General features: G+C 34.2%; 1 protein-coding gene across 1 annotated transcript in view; it reads right to left on the minus strand.

The window, feature by feature from the left end:
- The window catches only part of LOC121383680 (protein glass-like), a 38,665-nt gene extending 16,657 nt beyond the window's left edge, over positions 1–22,008 (minus strand). The window contains exon 1 of the mRNA XM_041513773.1: positions 21,782–22,008. Within this exon, the coding sequence (XP_041369707.1) occupies positions 21,782–22,008 (227 nt within the window). The remainder of the gene's footprint in view (positions 1–21,781) is intronic.
- Positions 22,009–23,890: the final 1,882 nt, after the last annotated feature.

The raw sequence follows: 23,890 nt of genomic DNA on the forward strand, positions 1-23,890 counted from the left end.
TTTTAATTTAAAATGATTGAAATAGATCATCGAATTTAAAAAATTAAATACAGATTGCATATTTTACATATACATATGTGTATACATATCCTTATTTTACAGATACATATACATTTATGATTTTAGCCTTGCTACTTTTTTCAGTCAATATTCTATGGAATGGCATTGCATAACTCATACATACCTCAGGGTGCCGACTAAAACGGTTAGCAGTGCTTCCTGGAAACAACTTCATTCTGTTTTAGTCACCTGTCTTTAAATAACAAATTTGGGTATCAAGTTGCTTGCGAAACGCACGAGATTTGGTGGCCTGGGTTTAAAAGACAGCACTTCAGCCCGAGGAGTTCAACGATTGGCGTATTGCTACGGCTTCATTGTCATTAGATTTTTCAGATTCAATCTTTCTACCTGCTATGGTTGTTGGTCATCAAAGACCTTTCATCAGGCTCTTATTGGGTAACGAGATTGGTGAAGCCAGCAAAACGAGCTTTCATTGGTTCTCCGGGAGAAGCCGACCAAAAATAAGGATATCAAAATGAAACCGAGATCGAAGTCATTCCAGCGTTCTGTCATTGGCGAAACCTTACGCGAGTCTTAATACACAATTTAGTGCCATTCCTGTAAAGACGATGACTTTCAAATACAGAATACTGTCAAAATTGTCGACTTTTTTTCTAGATCATAACTTTCTTTTAATGTCGCAGACAAATTATAGGCTTCGACCAAGCAAGTGTGGATTGGTGCACGTGCTTCCACGTGCGCCGCGCGTGTTGGCGTGTAAATAGCTCGCGACTCCATCAGTGTCTTGGCGAATGAAACACATTTGTTTGAGGTGTGAAGTCAGCCATCCTTTATCTGATGAACTGAATCCGATGGGTTTGAAATAAACTACTTGTAAAAGTGTTTAATTTAAGGAATGAGAGGAAAGTGTGTGCCGCTGAGATGGAAAATAATATCCAATATTTCTTTATAACATCAATATTTTTGCTTTATCTGTTTTATCACGTTCTCATCAAAAGTTATTATATCCCCGCTAGTGACATGTCAGGATAAATCAACATTTTAATCCCAAAACGGATAAAAAAAGTTGTGAAATTTGAATAAGTTGAAAGTAGATAAGAAAATCGAAATTGTGAAAGAATTCCATCTAAAAATTTAAAGTAAAGTTGTACCAGTTAAATGTTCGCAATGTCATCATATATAAATAGAATGTGAAAGAAAACATATTTTACATACTAACTTAAGCCATGCATGCAATATTCTAAATGCGAATATCACTTTGTAAAGAGGCTTTCATTAATATGTTTTAAATGTAATTTGTGTAAAACAACAAAAATAACTTCTTTATATTATCTAGAGAATAATTTTAAAACTAATCAAATTGAAATTAGTACTGAATGATAGAACCACGTTAAATGCATTAGTAATAAATTAATTAAAGAGATATAATTTTTAATAAAATAAATTTATAAACAGTAATAAAACTCTCTTTTTTCAATACAATGTATACCCGAAATTGCTTAATCATTGGTCATAAGTGAAAGGTTGTCTGGGCTAAACTATACTGAAGAACAAAAGAAAGTCAATCATTTAGTTTGAATCCTGTTCGTTTTTTTAGTCTTAAAATTATCAATATTTTGTCTATTCACCGAATTAATTTTATCATGAATAAAAAAAATATATAAAAATATTCGCGTTTCTTTTATTGTTCAGTATAAAAATTACTTAGATATTATTTACTTTTCTTTCCTTCTGTAGGCCTGCAAATACAAGAGCCTGTAATAATATATTAATTCGACTCCTAACGCGGGAGTATATTATTTTAGAATCCCCAATCCCGCTTCTCAGCCTACGCTTCCGTTTCCTTGCCTGTAACTGTTTCATTCATATTATTGGTTTAAAGCTGTTCTCTGGAGGTGGTGTTGTATTGATTGTTATTTCCCCCTGTGTTTTATAGGTTTAAAATAATATTGAAAGCAAGAGTAGACCACAATATTATATTAGAGTAAACTCTATCTCAAACTCCGTTTTCTCAAACGTCACGCAATCTCTTGGAGGGAGACGTTTTTAGGGAATTCATTGTGGATATTGATTATGAATTACCAGTCACAAAAAATAAAAATATCATGAATATTTATTTATAAATATTATAAGTTGAAAGTCGCTAAAATACATTTATTTTCAATATCAAATTAATAATTTAAGTTCTTCAAAAACATTATTTACTCTTATATTTATTTATTTGTTTATTTATTTAGTTATTTAGTTATTTAGTTACTTAGTTACTTATTTACTTATTCATTTATTCATTTATTCATTTATTCATTCTTACTTTATTTATATATTTATTTATTTCAACGAGAACCAAGTCAAATATAATCTGCCCAATGTCAGACATTGATTGTTTTATTAACTTAGTTTTTTGTTGTCTCAGTTTGATAACCTGTACTTATTTATTGAAGATGACCGTTCCATCTGCGTGGCGAATTGGACATTTTGAGGTGATAAGTTATGGGTGCCTAGGTTTCTGGTGAGACGACAATGACCAGAAGCTTAAGGTCACTCGACATAAACTGCGCAAAAAACTTAGTTTCAAAATCGTGGAGTCGGCACTTAATTAGTAAAATGATTTAATGATTTTTTTAAACTATTATTATGACGATTTAAATGCCGTTAAAACTTAAAAGTGGAGATCGTGCTGTTTTATTCTCTCTTTAACTCAGATTATTATTAGCCTGTTGATAAGAAACACGGGGAAATCAAAAACAATTAGAAAGATTTGTCATGTTTATATAATTCATCATGTCCCTCAATTTTGTTTTTAAATTTTATAGGAACTATCATACTTTGGCAGCAATTGTAACATATTTACGACTAACATATCCTTTTTTATTATACTTTCCTGTTTAGAAGGACAGTATTTGTATAAACAAGATGTTTGTTGTCTTTTATGTTTGCAGTAGCCCAAACCAGATTCTACCTTCAATAACTTCGTACGTAGGAAAAACATATATATGAGGAAGAAACTGAACAACACCTGCAGCCAGCATCAGCTCAGGACCGCAAACACATTAGATCTACAGACACTGGTATTTAAAACAACAACATATATTTAAATGGACTTTTAGTCGTCAGAAACGCTCTTTTAGTCGGAAACATCTTACAATAGAAAAAAAAAAAAAAAAGTTTTATTTAACGACGCACTCAACACATTTTATTTACGGTTATATGGCGTTAGACATATGGTTAATAACCACACATATATTGAGAGAGGAAACCCACTGTCGCCACTTCATGGGCTACTCTTTTCGATATGCACCATCTCACAGATAGGGTAGTTCATACCACGGAGATTGATATGCCAGTAGTAGTGCACTGGCTGGAACGAGAAATAGCCCAATGGGCCCACCGACGGGGATCGATCCGAGACCGACCGCGCATCGAGCGAGCACTTTACCACTGGGATACGTCTCGCTCCTCATACAATAGTTGCAAACTACGAAAAATCCCCTTAATGCTCTGTTTATGATAATTATTATCTTTCAGTTCTAACTGCTATTTCATATGACGGTTGTGGAAATAGCACCATCATCATCATCATCATCATCATCATCATCATCATTTCATTTCATTTTAAAGCATAACTAATCAAACTGGTATCCTAATTAAAATACTGTTTCTCTGCGTTTTGAACACAGCGTATATAATATGTTACTAGTAATCACATTTTAATAAATGAATTGCTATTGTTATATAAATGCCATTATAATAATTATTTATTTCTAACATTAATAAATAACGCAATAATTAATAAATTGTAAACTATTATTATTAATAATTATAAATATAAAGTATATATATGACCATACTAAAATGTAATTATGTATAACAACAGTTCATTATTTATAACATATTATTCATAATAATAGTGTGCCTGAACCATGTGTGGATAAAGACAAGTAAATAAAATTACTTCAATAATAATAGTAGTAGTAGTGGCAAAACCAACATTAAAATTTAACAATTGTCATGTAAGACATTGAAGTCGTTACAGAAAAAATGCTATTTAAATATTATGCTTCGATGTTTAATTTAATACAGAAAGACATCATCGAATAAATATATATAAAAAAAAAAAAAAAACAATAACAAAAACAAAAACACCCTTCCAAAAAAAAAAAAAAAAAAAAAAAAAAAAAAACAACAATTTTTTTTATATAAAAAAAAACACCTAAAAGATTTTTTTTTAATTAATAAAAAAAAACAAAAAAAACGTAAATAGCCTATGTAAGCAGTCCAATAGCAGTTATAATATTTGTATAGTTCGTCAAACTCCAAAACAGAATTGTTATTACAAGTAATCATCACAACTAGTCACATCAAGAGTAATTAGTACCGGAAACTAATGATTTAACCAAAACAGATTGCATTGAATAATGTGCGAAAATTTAATATTTTACTCTTTTTTTTTAAAGTGAAATCTAAATGTTATATATTTTAAATAGAGTATCATTATTTGTGTACTATTTTACACCAAAAAAAAAGAAAAAGAAAAGAAAAGAGAAATAAAAAAAGAGAAAAAAACTGGATACTGGCATGTTACATTATATATAAAATAATGTAATATTTCAAGAATAAATGATGAAGTTTGACCACTATTGTGCACCAATAAATGTTCAAATGATATGCATTTATAATACTGTTATTTCGAGTAAAAGAAGACTGAAACGTTTTAAACACTGCCACCATTTATATACAGGAATACTGTCAGTTATTTCATATATTTAAAATATTACATCATATTAAGTGCATGAATGTTACTATATATGCACTAAATAACACACAAACGATGTACGCTCTTAATAATTAGATGAAAGTTATTATTGTTAGATACATGTGGAATACTTTTAACATAAACACGACAAGCTAATCAAATTTAATACGTCTTCATGTATTGTTTGCACCAGATTAATTGAAATAGGAAGACCCCCAAAATATCGAGCTTTGGAATCGTTGATTTTTATCCCAACTTGAAATCTCAAGGTGGACTCCGGCACGTGGCTATGAGCGGGCGCCAGGGGGCGCTGTGACAGTCGAACTTGTGTGGCCTCTCGTCAAAGTCTCGATTGCCCAGGGCAGTCTCTGTTACTCATTGACCGCAGCGGTTACTCTTTACTTACAGGGTGCCATATTTCTTTTTCAACCTTGTGTTTGTGTTTGAAATATTACAGAAGCTCTTGGGCATGGATGGTACAAATAACATCATGTAGTCTTTACTCGATAAATCGGTGATTTGAGTAGGCTTCCTTTTTTTAATTAACAAAAAAAAAGAAGAGGCAAGGAAATTGCAGGCATCTTAAGATGGATTTCTGTTCCTGCAGATTTTTAAAATATATTATATCAATACATGTTAATAATTAATGTGAATGTGTGACAATCTTCAAAAAAAAGAGAGTAATATTGTGTTGTTATTGGAGGTTTTGGTTTTTTAAAATATGTATTTTTTTATCTATCTATTTATTTATTTATTTATTTATTTATTTTTATTTATTTGTTAATATTTTAATTTTTAAATATTTCTATTTATTTTGTTTTGTTTGGGCTTTTATTTTTTATGATCTTTTATGATTTTTTTTAATTTTAATTTTAATTTTTTTTATTATTATTATTATTTTAATTTTTTTGCTTTGTTGTTTTTCGTGGGGTTTGTTTTTGTTTGTAACTTTGTTTTGCATCTCAATTCATGTCACTCGTTGTCATCAGTTAAAGTAATTGAGCCTTGTTTCCGATATTTCACATAAAATGCAAACACCCAGGGCCCAGTTGTTCAAAGCACAGTTCAATTAACCCAGGGTTAGTCTAATAAATTTTTAAAAATTATTTTTGCACATATACATAGATTTGATATGTATGTCTACCTTTGATTGTTCTAAATCAAGTCTCAACACTATGTCTTTAATTATTAGTTGTATAGATTCAGTCCTTGGTTTTGAAATTTTCTGTTAACCACTGGTTAAGCTAACTAATGTTTGAACAACCGGCCACAGAATGGCCAGAGAAGTTTTATCATATTAAAGGGACATTCCTGAGTTTGCTACATTGTAAGATGTTTCCGACTAATAAAATATTTCTACGATTAAACTTACATTTTAAATATATTTTGTTGTTTAGAATATCAGTGTCTGTATATTCAATGTGTTTCTGGTCGTCTTAATGTTTGTAAGAAGCCCAAACTGGATTTTGTCTTCAAATAATTTCGTACGTACGAAAAAAGAATATTTTAAGAAATAAAATGAAATTTAACCTAGTACGTTTAATATACAGCCATTAATATTTTATGCAGCAAAATATATTTTATATGTAATTACAATCGTTAAAAAGTATCTGTTAGTCGATAACATCTTAAATATTGCAGCAAATTCAGGAATGTCCCTTTAGCAAGACGGTATAAGTCACATGGAATTTAATCATGAAAACGAACTATTAACCGGACATATTTAACACTGCCCAATAACCTTGTGTTATTGCATTTAATACTTTGATTGAATTTAATATGAAAATGCGCAATAATAAAAAAAAGTAATATGTACACAGTTATCTACAATAATTGTGGGAAGAAAAGGTTATTTGGGTATTTTCTATATAATTAAATGTCCATACTGTTCAGAAATATTAGTGTTGCAAAAGACAACAACAAACATAATGTTACAAACACAACCCACACATCCCAGACACCTCTAAACAAAACATTTGTCAAATAGAGCTAAAAAAAACCCCACAAATTTGCGCATACCATACTCATTTTAATGTGAACGATAACATATAATTTAACTGTTCTGTTTATTTTTGTTTAATTTTTATTTTCATTCATACAAGTTCAGATCATTATTGAGGTTTAACGCGTCGAACAGAATAAAGCGAAAATAATCATCTAAAATATATTTCTAAATTATATTAAAGGAACATTCCTGAGTTTACTGCAATTTTAAAGATGTTATCGACAAACAGAGACTTTGTAACGATTGTAATTACATATCAAATATATTTATTTGCTTAAAATATTAATGGCGGTATATTAAACGTGTTTCTGATCGTTCTAGTATTTGTACTAGGTTAAATTTCATCTTATTTCCTATAATATTGTTTTTTTCGTACGTACGAAATTATTTGAAGACAAAATCCAGTTTAGGCTTCTTACAAATATTAAGACGACCAAAAACACATTGAGTATACAGACACTGATATTCTAAACAAGAAAATATATTTAATATGCACGTTTAATCGTAGACATATTTTATTAGTCGGAAACATCTTACAATGGAGCAAACTCAGGAATGTCCCTTTAACGCGTCCAGCAGAATAATGCGAAACGAATAATCTAAAATATATTTCTAAATTATATTAAATGATGCTATAATTCAAATGATGTGGTGAAAAGCAGGTTTAGATTATGTCAAAGTAAACATGCATGTATCTGTAATTCGAGAAACAAATATTGATGTAAAACGCAGCCAGGAATATTTACAAAGGCCATTGACAACGCTTATCGTTATAATAAATATCTTTGGCATTCCAAACTTGCTTTGGGTGAAAATGATATTGATTTTGAGTGGGAGTATTTGTGAATATTTCCTAAAATATTAAACTGGGATTCTGATTTCAAGATTAATAAAAACAAATGCGGCGTAATAATAACAACTGACTCTCGATTTATTGTCATAAAAATACGAAACATAAAGACATAAGAAATGTTTGTAACAACTTGATAAAAAACGTATTTATAATTTAATATTATATCAGATTTTCAGACCGTTTTATTTCCTACATACATTCAAACATTTTAGTTAATTCTTTTGAACAGTAGTATCAAAAGTGTATAGATGTATAAAAGGTATAGATGTACATTATAAGTGTATGTGTTTTTAAAAGTGCTATCTTGAATGTAAAATATCTTTGTGCTTAAACACTCAGATTAAGTATAAAGATTAATGTTCTTCTAATGATTTGCCACTCTTCGATGTAAATGTATCTTCGAGTGCTTCGCTTTCAAATTGTCTACCTATATACGGTCGAGATTGCAGCTTTAAAACTAAAGACAATTACAATTTTAGTTAAGTAAAACGTGTTCCACTTTATGTACTACTTCTAGAATAATGTTTGTACGATAAGGATTTAAGGCTCCTCAACTTTAACATTACCATATGACTCTCTGAGCCAATAAAGATTAAACAAAAAGGGGAAAAAAAAAGGAAAACGTGTTTTCACAGTTAAAACAGTTTGTAACAGATATAGCAAATCAAATGTTGAGGTATAAATTTTAAATTAAATTAAATTTTAATAGTGCTCATGTTGCGATTTTTTTATTGATAAATATAATAATGAATTGTTATATGCATATACTAATTAATATTCATGTTGAAAGGGAAGAATTGGGCAGTGACGAGATGGTTAATAATAATAATACAGTTATAATAATAATATATTTTATGTATATTCTTATTCTTTAGTTTTTATACTTAAAAAATAAATACAAAATCATATCTGAAGGAAAACAAACCGAAGAAAGTGAAATACTATTAAAGTAATTACTCAAGAATCCATAGTATAATATTTGATTGTAACGAATGGTGACGAGATGTGATGTCATGGGGTCCGATGGTATAATTTTTTTTTTTTTTTTTATGAACCATTTAACAGGCTGCTTCGATAGGGATGTGATATTATGGAGATAGTAAAAGTGAAATAGACATTTTATTTAACAGGACTTTTTCCCCGACAGGAATGTGACGTCAGGAATTAGATTATCTACTTATCAGGCTGTTTGATATGACTGTGACGTCATGGGAAATGGTAAACATGAATTAGTTGATTTATCTAAAAGGCTGTTTCAATAGGGATTCTTTGTCAAATGTTACTTGATCCCCACTGACTGATCACACATGCCGATTGGTCGTTATTCCCCATTGGGGATGCGACCTAACTAGTGAATGGTGCAGCTACTATCATCTACACAGCTTGCGTTGTATATGGTTTCTGAACACCTTCAACATCGTGCCGGAGGTGTTACGGAAGTCTCAATACTGGGACAAGCCTATGTTGACTGCATGGATTCGACATCAGTAGCTTATATACTAGTATTTGTATCGAAAGTTCATTATACGATTTAAATACATATGTGTGTCGATACATGTGTGTGTGTGTGTGTGTGTGTGTGTGTGTGTGTATATATATATATATATATATATATATATATATATATATATATATATATTACCCTACTCATAACGGGGAAATAAAACTCAAATTATCATGTATTGGTTTAACGTACCCTACTATTAGACGATTTGACCCAACAAACCAATCACCTTGTCGGTACTAAATATGACATGTCATTACGATTTGGCAAAGCACACACAATGACGTCACATAGTTTAAAGCGTTTGCGTTTACGTCTTTTTGGTTTCAGTGTTAAACTTGCAACAAAATGGTAGTTTAATGCAATTCATTATAGATTTTGGTTTACAGAATATATAGAACTTTGGGTTTTGAAAACTAAGTGTGTGTGTGTGTGTGTGTGTGTGTGTGTGTGCGTGCGTGTGTGCGTATACAATCTGCAATAAAAGGAATGGTCAACTGCCATATCTGTTATTTATTTTCCATTCTGAAGACACTTTTTGACATGGAGAATAATATAGCATTTAACCATCTCATTCATACATTTTCCTTGAATATGCTACATAAGTGCATCTTCACAAGAGGTAATTTAACCCGGGTTAAAAGCAACTTAGATTAAATATGTATAGTCTAGCAGAAGGCATATTGATATAGATCAGTTTATTAATAATCATGATACTTGCTTCCATCTCCTTTCTCCAGCTGTATATTATTAACAATTAGTTTTGTACGTATTACTTAAATTTTAATTGCAATAACAATTCCAATACAGCACAATACTGAACAAGAAAATATCTGCAATATCTACTGTGACTAGATATAGCCTCTATTAGAAACTCGCAAGAAAAAATAGGCAGAGTTACGTCCCCTAACCACTAACCACTTCCGGCGCGTTCCGGTTACAGCTTGAATGGCTGATGACCACCAATATATATATATATTAACCATTATTTAGTCAGGTAAGTGTTTGTGCTTTATTGCTAAATATACCATGTTAAACCCTATTATTAAAACATTTGAATGTTTGTTTGACGAGGTAACACTATCTTTTAGTAGGTTGTAGACCTCGACATGAAAATAACTGAGGGGAGTGATTAACCGCTCCCTAACTTAGATTATGGGGGCAATTTAAAATATTACCATATTGATACTACATGTATATATTATAAATTCACATGCCAAAGGGAGCTATATATTATTCTCCTTGAAATAATCTCAGGGGAGTGCTGGGTAGCTAAAGAGGGATATTGCTCCCCTTAGAGGCTTGAGGTTGGCTATATTTTATTATTGCTATTTTCGTTTCGCCTGCATTCAACCGGTAAGGAAGGGCAACATCATGAGGTTATTTTGCAATCTGTAAAAACAAAATAATTTCATTATTTCAAGAAACTGTATTTTGTTTAAAGAATAAAAGAATGTATTCAGTAGAATATTTTAACTGTTGCCATTACATCTCTATAGTAAGAATGACAATAACAATACTGTAATTTAAAGTTGTAAAGTAACAACTTTGCAATTGTTTAATATTATTACATACTATTTGGAAATAAAATATTTATGTTAAATCATAAAAATAATTAGCTTAATCATGCATACAACGTTTATTATTATAAATTCAAATTATATAGTTTGTAGCCCACGTCATAATTATTATAATATTAATAATTATCTTATCATTTCAAAATTGTTCAAATTTATAATTAACATTACCCGAAAATTGTATCAACAAAAATTATATTCTGCCCAACCTGCCTTTAGTGAGGTCCCCTCGACATACAAACTATACGGAAACACATCGGTACTAAATGTACTAATTCAGATTCTCGTTATTCGTTTCTCTTATATGACAACCCAAGCTGCTATAATATTCATACGGCATGCTGCAACTATGTGTTAGCTACAGAAAATATATGACAATATGCAAGGCATGAAACAGGTTAATATGATAACTTTATTCTATATAAAACAGTAACCACTAAGGCTTTGCTTCACCCCCAAAGACCCGGATGATCGGTAACTAGGCCGTCGGTTCCGAGAATTAGACAAAACTAAAATGTGGTTTGATGGGACCATCCCATGCAGATAGCATGGATTCGCCATACCATAAATAGCTGATATATATATATATATATATATATATATATATATAGTAAATTCTTGAATAAGGAACGAAAGAAGGAAATGTTTTATTTAACGACGCACTCAACACATGTTATTTACGGTTATATAGCATCAGACATATGTTTAAGGACCACACAGATATTGAGAGAGGAAACCATCTGTCGCCACTTCATGGGCTACTCTTTTCGATTAGCAGCAAGGGATATTTTATACGCACCATCCCACAGACAGGGTAGTACATACCTCGGCCTTTGATATACCAGTCATGGTGCACTGGCTGGAACGAGAAATAACCCAATGTGACCATCGATGGGGATCGATCTCAGACCGACTGCGCATCAAGTGAACGCTTTACCACTGGGCTACGTCCCGCCCGCCTCGATTAGAGGCCGAGTTTCGGAGAGTCTCGAAAAACAATTAGAGGCCTGCCTTGAATAGATGTCTGGCAGCTTTCAGTACAGACCAACGTCTGCTACTGCAGCCCTTGCCTGTTATGGACTGAACTCTCTGGCGAAGTCAGAGGTTGTGCCCACGACAGGCGTGCTTGACCAGTTCTCTGATGGAAGCATGCCAAAAATTACCTACACCCACTATAGCTTTGCCCGGTTAATGACCATATTATAATCGACATTTCCGTTGCAGTGAGGAACAGGAGAAAAAAGGTTTTTCATTTTGCAGTGAGATAAGAGGTTTCCACATGTACAGAAACAAAACCCGTTTAAATGACTTTAGACATTTTTGCATACAAAAACAAAACAAAAACAATAGAAGTGTACCTTGAATCAGGTCAGGTCAAAGTTTTTATTTAACGTGCACATTCAGAACAAGCTGTAGTAGCACACACCTGCCATGGGCTACTGTCTGACAGAAGATTGCCACTGTCTGCCGGATGGCTATAACTATCTAAGGAGGATTGCCACTATGGCAGACGACTGTCATTATCTGAAGAAGATTGCTACTGTCTGGAAGACGATTGCCACTGGAAGACGATTGCCACTGTCTGGAAGACTGTCATTTCCTAAACTGGTTTAGTGAGTTGAAACGATAAGATGCACAAAACAGAGTTTGAGGGATATTATTGATATTAGATTAACCCCAAAAAACACACACTTTAAAAAAAAATCCGGCGGGTATAGCTCTTCCCACCCCCCGCCCTTGAAATTTCGCTCGCTAGTCTAGACCTTGCAGCATCTTATTTCCTGCACGCGCGCCTGTATCAGCATCATTAAATTAGTTTCTTTTAAAAAGAATGGATGTATGGAATTCGTGAAAACATAATTTGTGTCATATAATATGAAAATATAAAATTTATATCGCCTGTATGTATACTAGTAATATTTAACAGTACCCTATCACCACACTGTAGTCTCCCACCTCTGTTATACGTCCACATCAGTAAATGAATGGAAACGTGTTCCTTGTTTTGAGCGGTATAGAAAGAAAGTGGTAGGGGAAAGTGCCTAAAACGCACCCCCTTAACTTTGACGCTTTATACATCCCAAACGTTTAGGTTTATTACCACATAAATTATGATATCTGATTTAATTGATAATTATTTGTGAATGCTGGGAATAATTCGTGTAAATTTTTTTATTTTTTTAAAATAATGACACAAAAATAGATTTAGGGGCAAAGTGGGCCTTTTGTGAACACTGTTCTCAAGAGGCACCCCTCTGTTCACAAAAAGCACCCCATCATATTTTGTATTACCTCAATGGTCACAAAAGGCCCACTCTAGGCTCTGATGTCTAAAACAAGACTGGACTCTTCCAAATTGAATGTTTTAATTGTAAATTCATGTGAGAATACAAAACATTAACATTTAACTCTTCCTGGTCAGTCGTTTACAGATGTTTGCCTCAGATTTAGCTACACAAGTCACAAACAGTAAACACATTGCCACATGCCTCATGGAACCATTCTGCACATGACTGGCACTGAAGCCAATCTTCTGTCGGTGGATGACTGTATTTCTCGTGACTTTCTTATCGCGGTGCCTTCGAAGGGTTCTGCGAGATATACCAAACGTTTTGGATACCATTCTTAGTGTATCGCCTCTCTTTAGAGCTGCAAGGGCTCCACCCAAAGCTTGTTGGCCATAGTCACACCTTGTTGACTATCTTTTATACGCAGGTTTTACCATCTGAAATTACACAATTTTATAACATCTCAACTCACAAAATACACTAGAAAATTATAAAATGATAATGATACATATTATGTTTACTAGTGTTCGCCATTTAGACGATATACCAGTAGCCTACTCTGAACACTTAAAATACATTTTATATGCAGGTGACAAAATATCTTCCGTAATTACCCATGACCTGATCCTGTATTAATTCGTGTTGGCTCATGTAGGCATATAGTTAACTAATTTCAGTTAAATATTCAGCATTTTATATTAATTGAAGTTAATGTAAATATAATATATATCACATCTTTTGAATATGTTCCTAAAACGCACACCCACTGTGCGTTTTAGGAACAATAGAGATGTGCGTTTTGGGCACAAGGACGTGTTTAGTTTACAAGTTTATTGCTCAAATATGCAATCTTAGTTTTTTTGATTTACAGCTAAAATAAGCGCAAAATAGATTACTTATGATGTGTACCCAAACTGTTACATGCTATCCATAAAAATTAGTCAAATATCACAGTTTGAAATTGTCTAAAAATAGTAAGAAAACGTGTCAAATTACCTTTCTGTCTCTCCTTTTTTGCTACGGCTTCTTAGGCTATCAGTGTGGATTGTACAAGTCCTCGGAACACGTGGACGTGTAATTTATGACGCAATAACAACGTATACTTTTAGGAAAGTGCGCGAAAATGACGGTGGGCTTCTTGGGCACAGTGGGCGTTTTAGGCACTTTCCCCTGTGTATTTACAAATTATTGTTGTGGCTTTGCCTTAGTCACCTAGCAACATTCATTGGAAGTTAATAATTTAATAATTGAAATATTACCAACTACACTTCATATTTACGTATTCATCGGCAAATTGAAATAACAAATATCGGCCGTGACAGAGCGTTGATGAAAAGAAGAAAAAAAGGAGAGAAAAGACTCAAAAGTGTAATTTTAAAAAGTGCGTTACGTTTTGCTATTCCGTACACCCACCCTGTAACGCTACATAACATTTGGACCTACATCCACCCTATCGAGCGTTACGTAATATTTGAATGGCTCCTATTAGATGAGACCAAACGGCCTCAGTGGCGTCGTGGTTAAGCCATGGTAGGTACATGGTTCGCAGCCCGGTACTGGCTCCCACCCAGAGCGAGATTTAACGACTCCATGGTTAGGAGTAAGACCACTACACCTTCTCCACTCTCAGTAACCGCTAACCACTAACCCTGTCAGACAGCCCAGATAGCTGAGGTGTGTGCCCAGGACAACGTGTTTGAACCTTAATTGGATATAAGCACGAAACAAAACAAAAAGAGAAAAAGAGATGAGATCACAGAATGGTATGGTTTGCATGTTCGTAAAAATTTTGACATGTGGACGGCCCCTTACAAATTGCTCAGAACAAAACAGTCATTCTGGCCGTTCAGTAACAATATTTGAGAATAATACCCCCAAAAAGTTTATAATACATATGTGACAGGATGGTTTACAGGAGGGTTGTATGAATAAAAAAATATATGTCAAAGTATATCATATAGTGCACAATATATATGGTTTAGGCTGGGTAACAACACCTACTAGCAATCTGGTGATAAATTTTGGCAGAAACGAAATAGCCAACTGCATGTTTTGAGTTGCCAAACTACCTTTCGTATAACGGGCAATACAACTTGAAAAACAAACAATCAAACAAACGTGGTATGTGATGTGCTGTTTGTAGATAAGTGCACACAAAAGAAAAATGTAGCGGGTTTCCTCTGAAGACTACATGCCACAATTACCAAATGTTCGACATCTAATAGTTGATGATGGTAGATTGATGAATCAATATGTTCTAGTGGTATCGTTAAACAAATTAAAAATGTAACTGTATTTTGAAAAAAAAATATATATTACTTACACATTTAAATATTTTTTAAATTGTTAAAGACAAAGCATACGAGGACATGACAAATCGATACAAACACCTGCAAGATACACCAGACCCAATTAGCACTAGACACGATAAATGGTCATTTCGGTACAATAATGGCGGCGTTGCCTTCCGGGTGGTGCATGCACATTGGAGTTCCGAAACACAGCGCCCCCTATCATTGATAGGTACTTCACACAAAAAATACCATGAGTTTTTGAACATCCAACACAGATATAGGAGGGATTCATTTAGAATGCGCCGTTTTCGTCGCTCAGCCGATGTAAAGATAATTGCCGCGCTTTCTTCGTCAAGTCCACTTTACTCTTTTAAAAGAGGCCATTTATTTCGCCCGCATCAGTTGTTGTGTAAAATAACTGTATCATTGATCACGCTATAGACAGCGTTTGTAGCGTCGGCAGACTTCATTCAACTGGAAGATGTTTCCTGGCTCGTGTAGTATCTTCGAAATATCACACACACACACGATGATTAATTAAGATGAAATGTAGACCAGAAACAATGTGTAGGCCTATTATAATATTAATTATTGTTTTAATAAGTGCTACTTCCGAAATAATCTGGTGGAATTGGTGTGTGTGTGTGTGTGTGTGTGTGTGTGTGTATGTGTGTGTGTGTGGGGGGGGGGGGTAAACACAATTTTTTAAAACCTTCTCGATTTATTTATTTATTTATTTGTTTTAATTTTTAAAGCTGAACTCTCAAAATTTTAATATATATTATTTAGAATGGATTTAGAATGGATCGTCCATATTATAGTTTTCTTGTCATTATACGCTGTTTTTCAATACTCTTTAGAAGTTGGTGTTAATCTAAGTCTCGGATCAGTGTATTAATCCACAGTTAACGGACAACACGCTTTAACACCTACGTTATTTGATTTGACAATGCGTTAAACTAATGGAGACAGATGTGTTGGTCGTATATCAAGAGAGGATCCGCAACGTGTGTGGTTTTTTTAATACGGAAAATATCAACAGAGTCTATAGTAATCGGTATTTGTTGAGGCAATGCCAGACAAATACCGATTAACTAGACGAGGTTGATCTTTTACATATTTAAAAAAACAACAACACGAGTAGCGAATTTTGTTTATCCAATAACACTTCTAAAATAACGTTTTAATTTGATATTTAGTAAATCAATCCACTGTCCTGGACAGGCAGTCCAGATAGCTGAGGTGTGTACCCAGGACAGCTTGCTTGAACCTTAATTGGATATAAGCAAGACAATAAGTTGAAATCGTAAATCAAAGTTCTGAAGTCGCCTGACCAGTAATATGACTTCACGCACTTTAACTAAATCTCATTAAAACGTTACGCTCAGGTATACAATTCTTGTTGGCTGTAAACAAATGACCCATTGTCAGCAAAACTTTATTAACTGAGCTAATAGGTTTATGACATAGATATTATGGGTAAGTTATAGGATAAAGGCAGTTATAGTACTGCATAATGTTATTACGTTTTCTCTTATGGTGTTGGTATTAAATAACATCCTCACCTATCACACCTACTTCTATCCTCACCCCAGCAACTAGAAATGCCCTCAAAAGGAACGATGGTGGAAGGGGGGGGGGGGGGGGGGGGGGGGGGATAAAGGATGTGCCAAGAAACCTTTGGCAAACAAGTATGCGTGTTCTTTAACATCTTCAACTGATTTAAAGGAACATTCCTGAGTTTGCATTGTAAGATGTTTCGGACTAATAAAATAGTTCTACGATTAAACTTGCATATTAAATATATTTTCTTGTTTAGAATATCAGTGTCTGTATATTTAATGTGTTTCTGGTCGTCTTAATATTTGTAAGAAGCCGAAACTGGATTTTATCTTCAAATAATTCCGTACGTATGAAAAAACTATATTTTAGGAAATAAGATGAAATTTAACCTAGTACAAATATTAGAATAATCAGAAACACGTTTAATATACAGCCACTAATATTTTATGCAGAAAAATATATTTGACATATGTAATTAGTATCGTTAAAAAGTCTCTGTTAGTCAGTAACATCTTAAAAAGTGCAGCAAACTCAGGAATGTCCCTTTAAGAAAATGACATGCAAAGACCAAACAAATATCGAGATGTGTGATTTTTCGCAGGTTGAAAGGTGTTAAGTTACAGATATAACTGTGAAAATCTGAACTTCGAAATGTCCACTAACGTATGTACTGTGTATCATATATGGTATTTAGTCCAGTCACTGAGAGGGATATATTTTCTCTCTTCTTCTTTGTTTCTTCTTATATCATTGTACTAGTACACTGAATTCAGCGACGAAGCGAATAAGCTATCAGCATTAGAGTGTGAGAGAGAGAGAGAGAGAGAGAGAGAGAGAGAGAGAGAGAGAGAGAGAGAGAGAGAGAGAGAGAGAGAGAGAGAGAGAGAGAGAGAGAGAGAGAGAGAGGGAGAGGGGTAGGTAGAGAGAGGGAGGTAGTCTCGTATTCACATGTATTTGTGATACAAATTAATCGATCCAAAATACCGGTATTAACTATGTATAAATAATTCTGGGATATCGAAATTGAAATGTTTGTAAAAAGAGTCGCGTTCAGAATCATTAGATTATGTCGTATTATCACGTCGTGAAAAAATCTTATGAGATCGGCGAATCGACAAAGCTAGCGAGTTAAATAAAGCAATAAAAAAAAAGTTAAAATTGACATTCGGCAGCTAGATAGGGCCATCAGATACAGACGAGTTACACAATGGTATCAAATATATATCGGTAGTCCGGAGGGACGTAGTAAGCGTGGTTCTTACTACGTCCGGATCTTGTTGCATACCCTATATATAGCCTGTATTCAAAACTTATGGCACCATGTTTCATCCGTTTCTCAACCGAAATAATCCAACAAATGGACACACAAACCAAAAATGTATAACCTACCTTACTCACAAAATCCCGATTGAAGTACTTGCAAAATACATTTTTAACGACAACCTTAAAAAATATTCCAGCCATTTTAAATTAGCTAAGTAGAGGGAAGCAACTCGCCGTGCACGTTAAGAAAAGTGTTGACTTAACGTGCCCGTTAACTAACATATCGGCAATACAACATCCGTATGGCATAACGTTACGGAATCTTTGCTTTAACTGTCGTTCGTCCTGTAAAGATTCTCCTTGTTGTTGTTGTTTTTTTCTACTAGTAAATTAAATTATTTGGTTGGATTTTTTTTACGGGTGTTTTAAGAGCGAAGATGATAGCTGTCTTGGCATTTGTAGTAACATCAAATGTGTTTTATGCGAAAGGAAAAAGGTACAAACGTACATACATCAGAAACTGGGATCACTAGATTTTGACCGGTATCAAGAAGAATCCAGTTTTGCTAGGTTCCACAGTGGAATATAAACCTAATATAGCAGAATCCTGTGACAATATAACCATCCCAGATCGGTCACTAACCACAGATATAAATAAAAATGTGTTATGTAACTAACATCCGACGCCATATAACCGTAAATACATGTGTTGAGTGCGTCGTTAAATAAAACATTTCCTTCAGTTCTGTAACTATAAGTTCTGACAAATGTAATGTTCTTAATACAATGATACCTCGATATTCCGGACTATGTTTTTTTCTAAAAGTGTCCGGTTTATCGAATTTCCGTAGTACTGAATCATACCTGAAGACTTATTTCCCTTGAATGGCAAACCAATAAAAGAAATAAGCAACAAATACAGATTTGTATAAACTTCTTTTTTTATTTTTATCAAAACGTTATCTATTGGTGAAAAATAATTCTGAATGAATATTTTAAGAAAACAATTCAATTTTAAAAGTCATTTCTTCACTACATTTTGAATTTTAAAATTTATTTGTACCGACATTTTTCTTTCAATTTAAAGGCTGTGTTTTTGTGACATTTTCATTTCTTGAGATTAGTATAAAACTAAGATACAGTTACGTTTTACCAATGATAATTGGTGTTGATTTTATTAATTACATTTTATAAAGACAATGAACATGGTAACAAAACGGCATACTAAATCAGTGAACCATGTCATTCCCGCGTTGTAGGAAAACTATCGAACAAAGAACCAACAATTAAACATACGGCCTCAGATTACAATTATCTTCCCATCCGGAAATTTGACCGCGCAAGTAGTCTGCTGTTTGACTGTGATTATTTCATGGGAGACAGCTATGAAGTGGCAACTATTTGACTGAAGTGACAGGGGAGAACATGTAGTTTGTAAACATGTGTAACTTGTTGACACTAAAGACTTGTTTGTGGTAATTCCGGCCCATGCAAAAGTAGTGCTTTTTGTGTGAAATGGGTGTACTCCGGCCTGGTTTAGAGGGTGTGTTTGTTTAAACCAATATGCTGGGAGAAAGAGCTGGACAACAGGGGTTGTCCCTTTCAGGGTATGTGTCCCCCAGGCAGGCAAAGGAACATAAAAAAAATCCACGGGCCTGCTGATATTAATAAAAATGTTATAGTCACCAAGGCTATAGTATATAGAAACATATAGCAAAATTAATTGTAGTCTGAGGCCTGGTACTCAGAGTTGTGAGACCTAATCGTTGGCACACGTTCATTGTCTAGTTGTGTTTACTGGTCATGGTGGTGGATACTGCTGCTTACTTGCCATGGTTGAATGAACTCGCAACAAGTTTTTTTCTAGTTGCATGATCAGTGGGAAGAAATTACGTCCAAAATTGTTTTGGATAATGTTTGTCCAGTGCATATTACATTGTGAATTTATTACATATATGTATTGTACTGTATACATATATATATATATGTATCACCTGTAAAACCCATCTTGTCACTGTCAAATATTGTTATTTCATATTCCCCATATGCCGTTGTGTAACGGCCTGGGAGAAATAAAGTTCTGTTCTGTTCTGTCCGGAAGCTGAATATCCGGACTAACTATACAGTGGAGAGTTTGTTTTGTAAGGTGGGGTTTTCGGACTACTGGAGGCCAGATTATCTAGGTCGCACTGCATACTCTTTACTTAATAATTACCTCCTGGGATTGTTGTTCGGAGGTGGCCTACCTGTGTACGTCATACAGAGGAATCATGGGGAGAGAATTCTGGACATCTCTACTTGCTTAGAAACGGAGACATGAATGTTTTGTTATATTTATAATTAGGTTGAAAAACACATTTAAAATGACAATTGGTCATTTGTTACATGACATGTGTAACCTTATGCTTTACCAAACAACAACCCCGTGGGTAATGTATATATAAATATAAGGTGACCGACAGGTTAAGGAGCGACGTCATAGAAAGAAAGAAATGTTTTATTTAACGACGCACTCAACACATTTTATTTACGGTTATATGGCGTTAGATATATGGTTAAGGACCACACAGATATTGAGAGAGGAAACCCGCTGTCGCCACTTCATGGGCTACTCTTTTCGATTAGCAGCAAGGAATCTTTTATATGTACCATCCCACACACAGGGCGGTACATACCACGGCCTTTGATATACCAGTCGTGGTGCACTGGCTGGAATGAGAAATAGCCCAATGGGCCTAACGACGGGGAAGCGACGTCATAGATTCATTTTGAATCGTATTTTTTCACTGACAACAAACTGTCTGGTATTGTTTGTAATCTATAGGCAATACGTTAATATTCCTATATTAATGGTGTCAAGATTTTATTTGAGATCGATTAATTTATAGTTATCTATCATAAATACATGTAACCCCCTCCCCCAACCCCCCCCCCCCCCCCAAAAAAAAAACCCCCAAAACAAACAACTTCAAAAGAACAAAACAAAAAACAAACAAAAAACCAAACAAAAACACACAACGACAACAACAACCTAATAACAAAACAAAATATCCCATGAAAACATCGTGTGTGATATTTTATTTATTAAAAACATTGAACAAAGTTATATTTGTAAAAAAGGTTATATGTAAACAGTCGTTTGGATATGTAAATGCGTTTTAGTTTACAATACCGCTTGTGGAATCGGATGGACTAATATTACAAGCCTGTGAACTACAGTTCATAACCAAGTGCCGCCGCGTTATAAAATAGTTCGTTATACTTCCATCAATTATACAATAGTATGTTAGGATTAGACTACCAAATGCTAACATAAAGTTGGTCAACTCGATGGTTGAGTTGTAATTTCACCAATACCCGACTGAAGACGGATGCGTTCAGAGTAACAACTAATAGGTTATACGACGAGAATCAAGTTGTAAGAGCGCTCGGACTAGCAACTGGACAGTCGTAGAAATCGTGGCAGGGCTTTCGGACTACTGGAGTCCAGATTATCTAGGTCGCACTGCATACTCTTGAATCAATAATTACCTCCTGGGATTGTTGTTCGGAGGTGGCCTACCTGTGTACGTAATACAGAGGAAAATATAAATAAATATAAGATTTTGAACCACGAACAAAAAAATTAAAAGTCCGACTAAGCCCCCAAAACGAGGTTACATGTCGTGGTGATGACTTGCTCGGCTCTGTACTTCGGTTGGAAGTTTCGCAAGTCGAGATAGCACGTTGCGACGACTGCACTTTAGTCTTGCTGAATGGCCAGCTTGAGAATCCGATATAGAGTTGAATTCTCCATCACTGGCTTCAGTGCAGCCTGCCGATACAGTCAGGTTCAGGACACGAAGAGGTTGTTGCTGATGTTGCTGCCCATAATCTGGTATCTCCATGTGCCAGATGGTAATGGTCTCCAAGAATCTTCTTAATGAGTATCCTCAGCTGTGCCGATCTGTGCAGTCCTAACATGATACAGACAAGTTGAATGAGTGTCTCATAATTTATCTATAAACAGTTTCAGTTCAGGAGAGTATCTCTTCCCCACCCCCACCCCACATACACACACCGATCAAACAAACACTAGGTGGCCATGCAGTGGTCTTTGATACTGTTTAAGCATTATTGATCGTTAGGTTAGGCACCACTCCTTCTAAGTCAAAATTTTCCTATGGACCCAGAGTAACTATTTATTCTTGCAAATAAAAATTAAAATGTATACAATATATACTCTTTTTTTCTTTCAGATCAAGCATTTTATTAACCTAATACATGTATACATATTTCATGGAGGTATGATAAACGCACATATTAGAAAAAACCCTAAGCTAAACTACAACAATAACATAAAAAAAAAAAAAAAAAAAAAAAAAAAAAAAAGCAACTAGTAAACTCAACACCAACACCAACACCAACAAAATCACAACAAAACAGTAAATTTGTACATAGTAAACGAAGTCAAGTGAACGAAATAGTAACGAAGAATAGAAAACAAACAAGAAATAATGGGAATCAATTTCTGACGCGCGCGCGCGCACACACACACACACACACACACACCACGGCCATTGGTGCTGTAGTGGTTAAAGGGACATTCCTGAGTTTGCTGCATTGTAAGATGTTTCCGACTAATAAAACTATTTCTATGATTAAACCTACATATTAAATATATTTTCTGGTGTAGAATATCAGTGTCTGTATATTCAATGTGTTTCTGGTCGTCTTAATATTTGTAAGAAGTCCAAACTGGATTTTGTCTTCAAATAATTTCGTACGTACGGATTTTTTTTTTTTAGGAAATAGAAATAGAAATTTAACCTAGTACAAATATTAGAACGATCAGAAACACGTTTAAAATACAGCCACTAATAGTTTATGCAAAAACTATATTTCATGTGTAATTACATTCGTTAAAAAGTCTTTGTTAGTCGATAACATCTTAAAAATTGCAGCAAACTCAGGAATGTCCCTTTAACACACACATAATAATAAATAATGCTGAGCGAGTTTAACGACTTAGCAAGGCCACTACCACCCTCTCTCCGTCCCTCCCCCTCTCTCTCTCTCTCTCTCTCTCTCTCTCTCTCTCTCTCTCTCTCTCTCTCTCTCTCTCTCTCTCTCTCTCTCTCTCTCTCTCACACGCACACGCACACATACACGCGCGCGCGCGCACACAGAGATACATATACATATACATATACAATCCAATCCACTAGCAACTAACCACTAATCCACTGTCCTAGACAGTTCAGATAACTGAGGTGTGTGCCCAAGATACCGTGCTTGATCCTTAATTGGATATAAGCACGAAAATTACTATAAATGAAATGTGTTCAAAGAGTAATCAAACGCAATAATTTAATGCTGTGCTCAGACTACCAACTGCCAGCAGAGAGTTGGCCAACTTTCTGCTGTCACAACGTCTACGACTGTCAAGTTGCTAGTCTGAGCGCTCTTACAACTCGATTCTCGTCGTATAACCCATTAGAAGTTAAGTTGAGCGCACCCGTCTTAAGTCAGGTGTTGGCCAACGTCGTAGTAACAGTTGGCAGTATAACCTAGCGTAATGCATATCTTGTACGTTCCAGAAAAAACCCCAAAAACCCACCACTAGAGCACATTGATTTATTAATCATCGGAAAGAAAGAAATGTTTTATTTAACGACGCAATAACATTTTATATACGGTTATATGCCGTCAAACATGGTTAAGGACCACTCTTTTTTTTATTAGCAGTAAGGGTTCTTTCATATGCACCATCCAACAGAAAGTGTAGTG

The sequence above is a fragment of the Gigantopelta aegis genome, chromosome 10, assembly GCF_016097555.1.
Source record: "Gigantopelta aegis isolate Gae_Host chromosome 10, Gae_host_genome, whole genome shotgun sequence".
Taxonomy (NCBI): domain Eukaryota; kingdom Metazoa; phylum Mollusca; class Gastropoda; order Neomphalida; family Peltospiridae; genus Gigantopelta; species Gigantopelta aegis.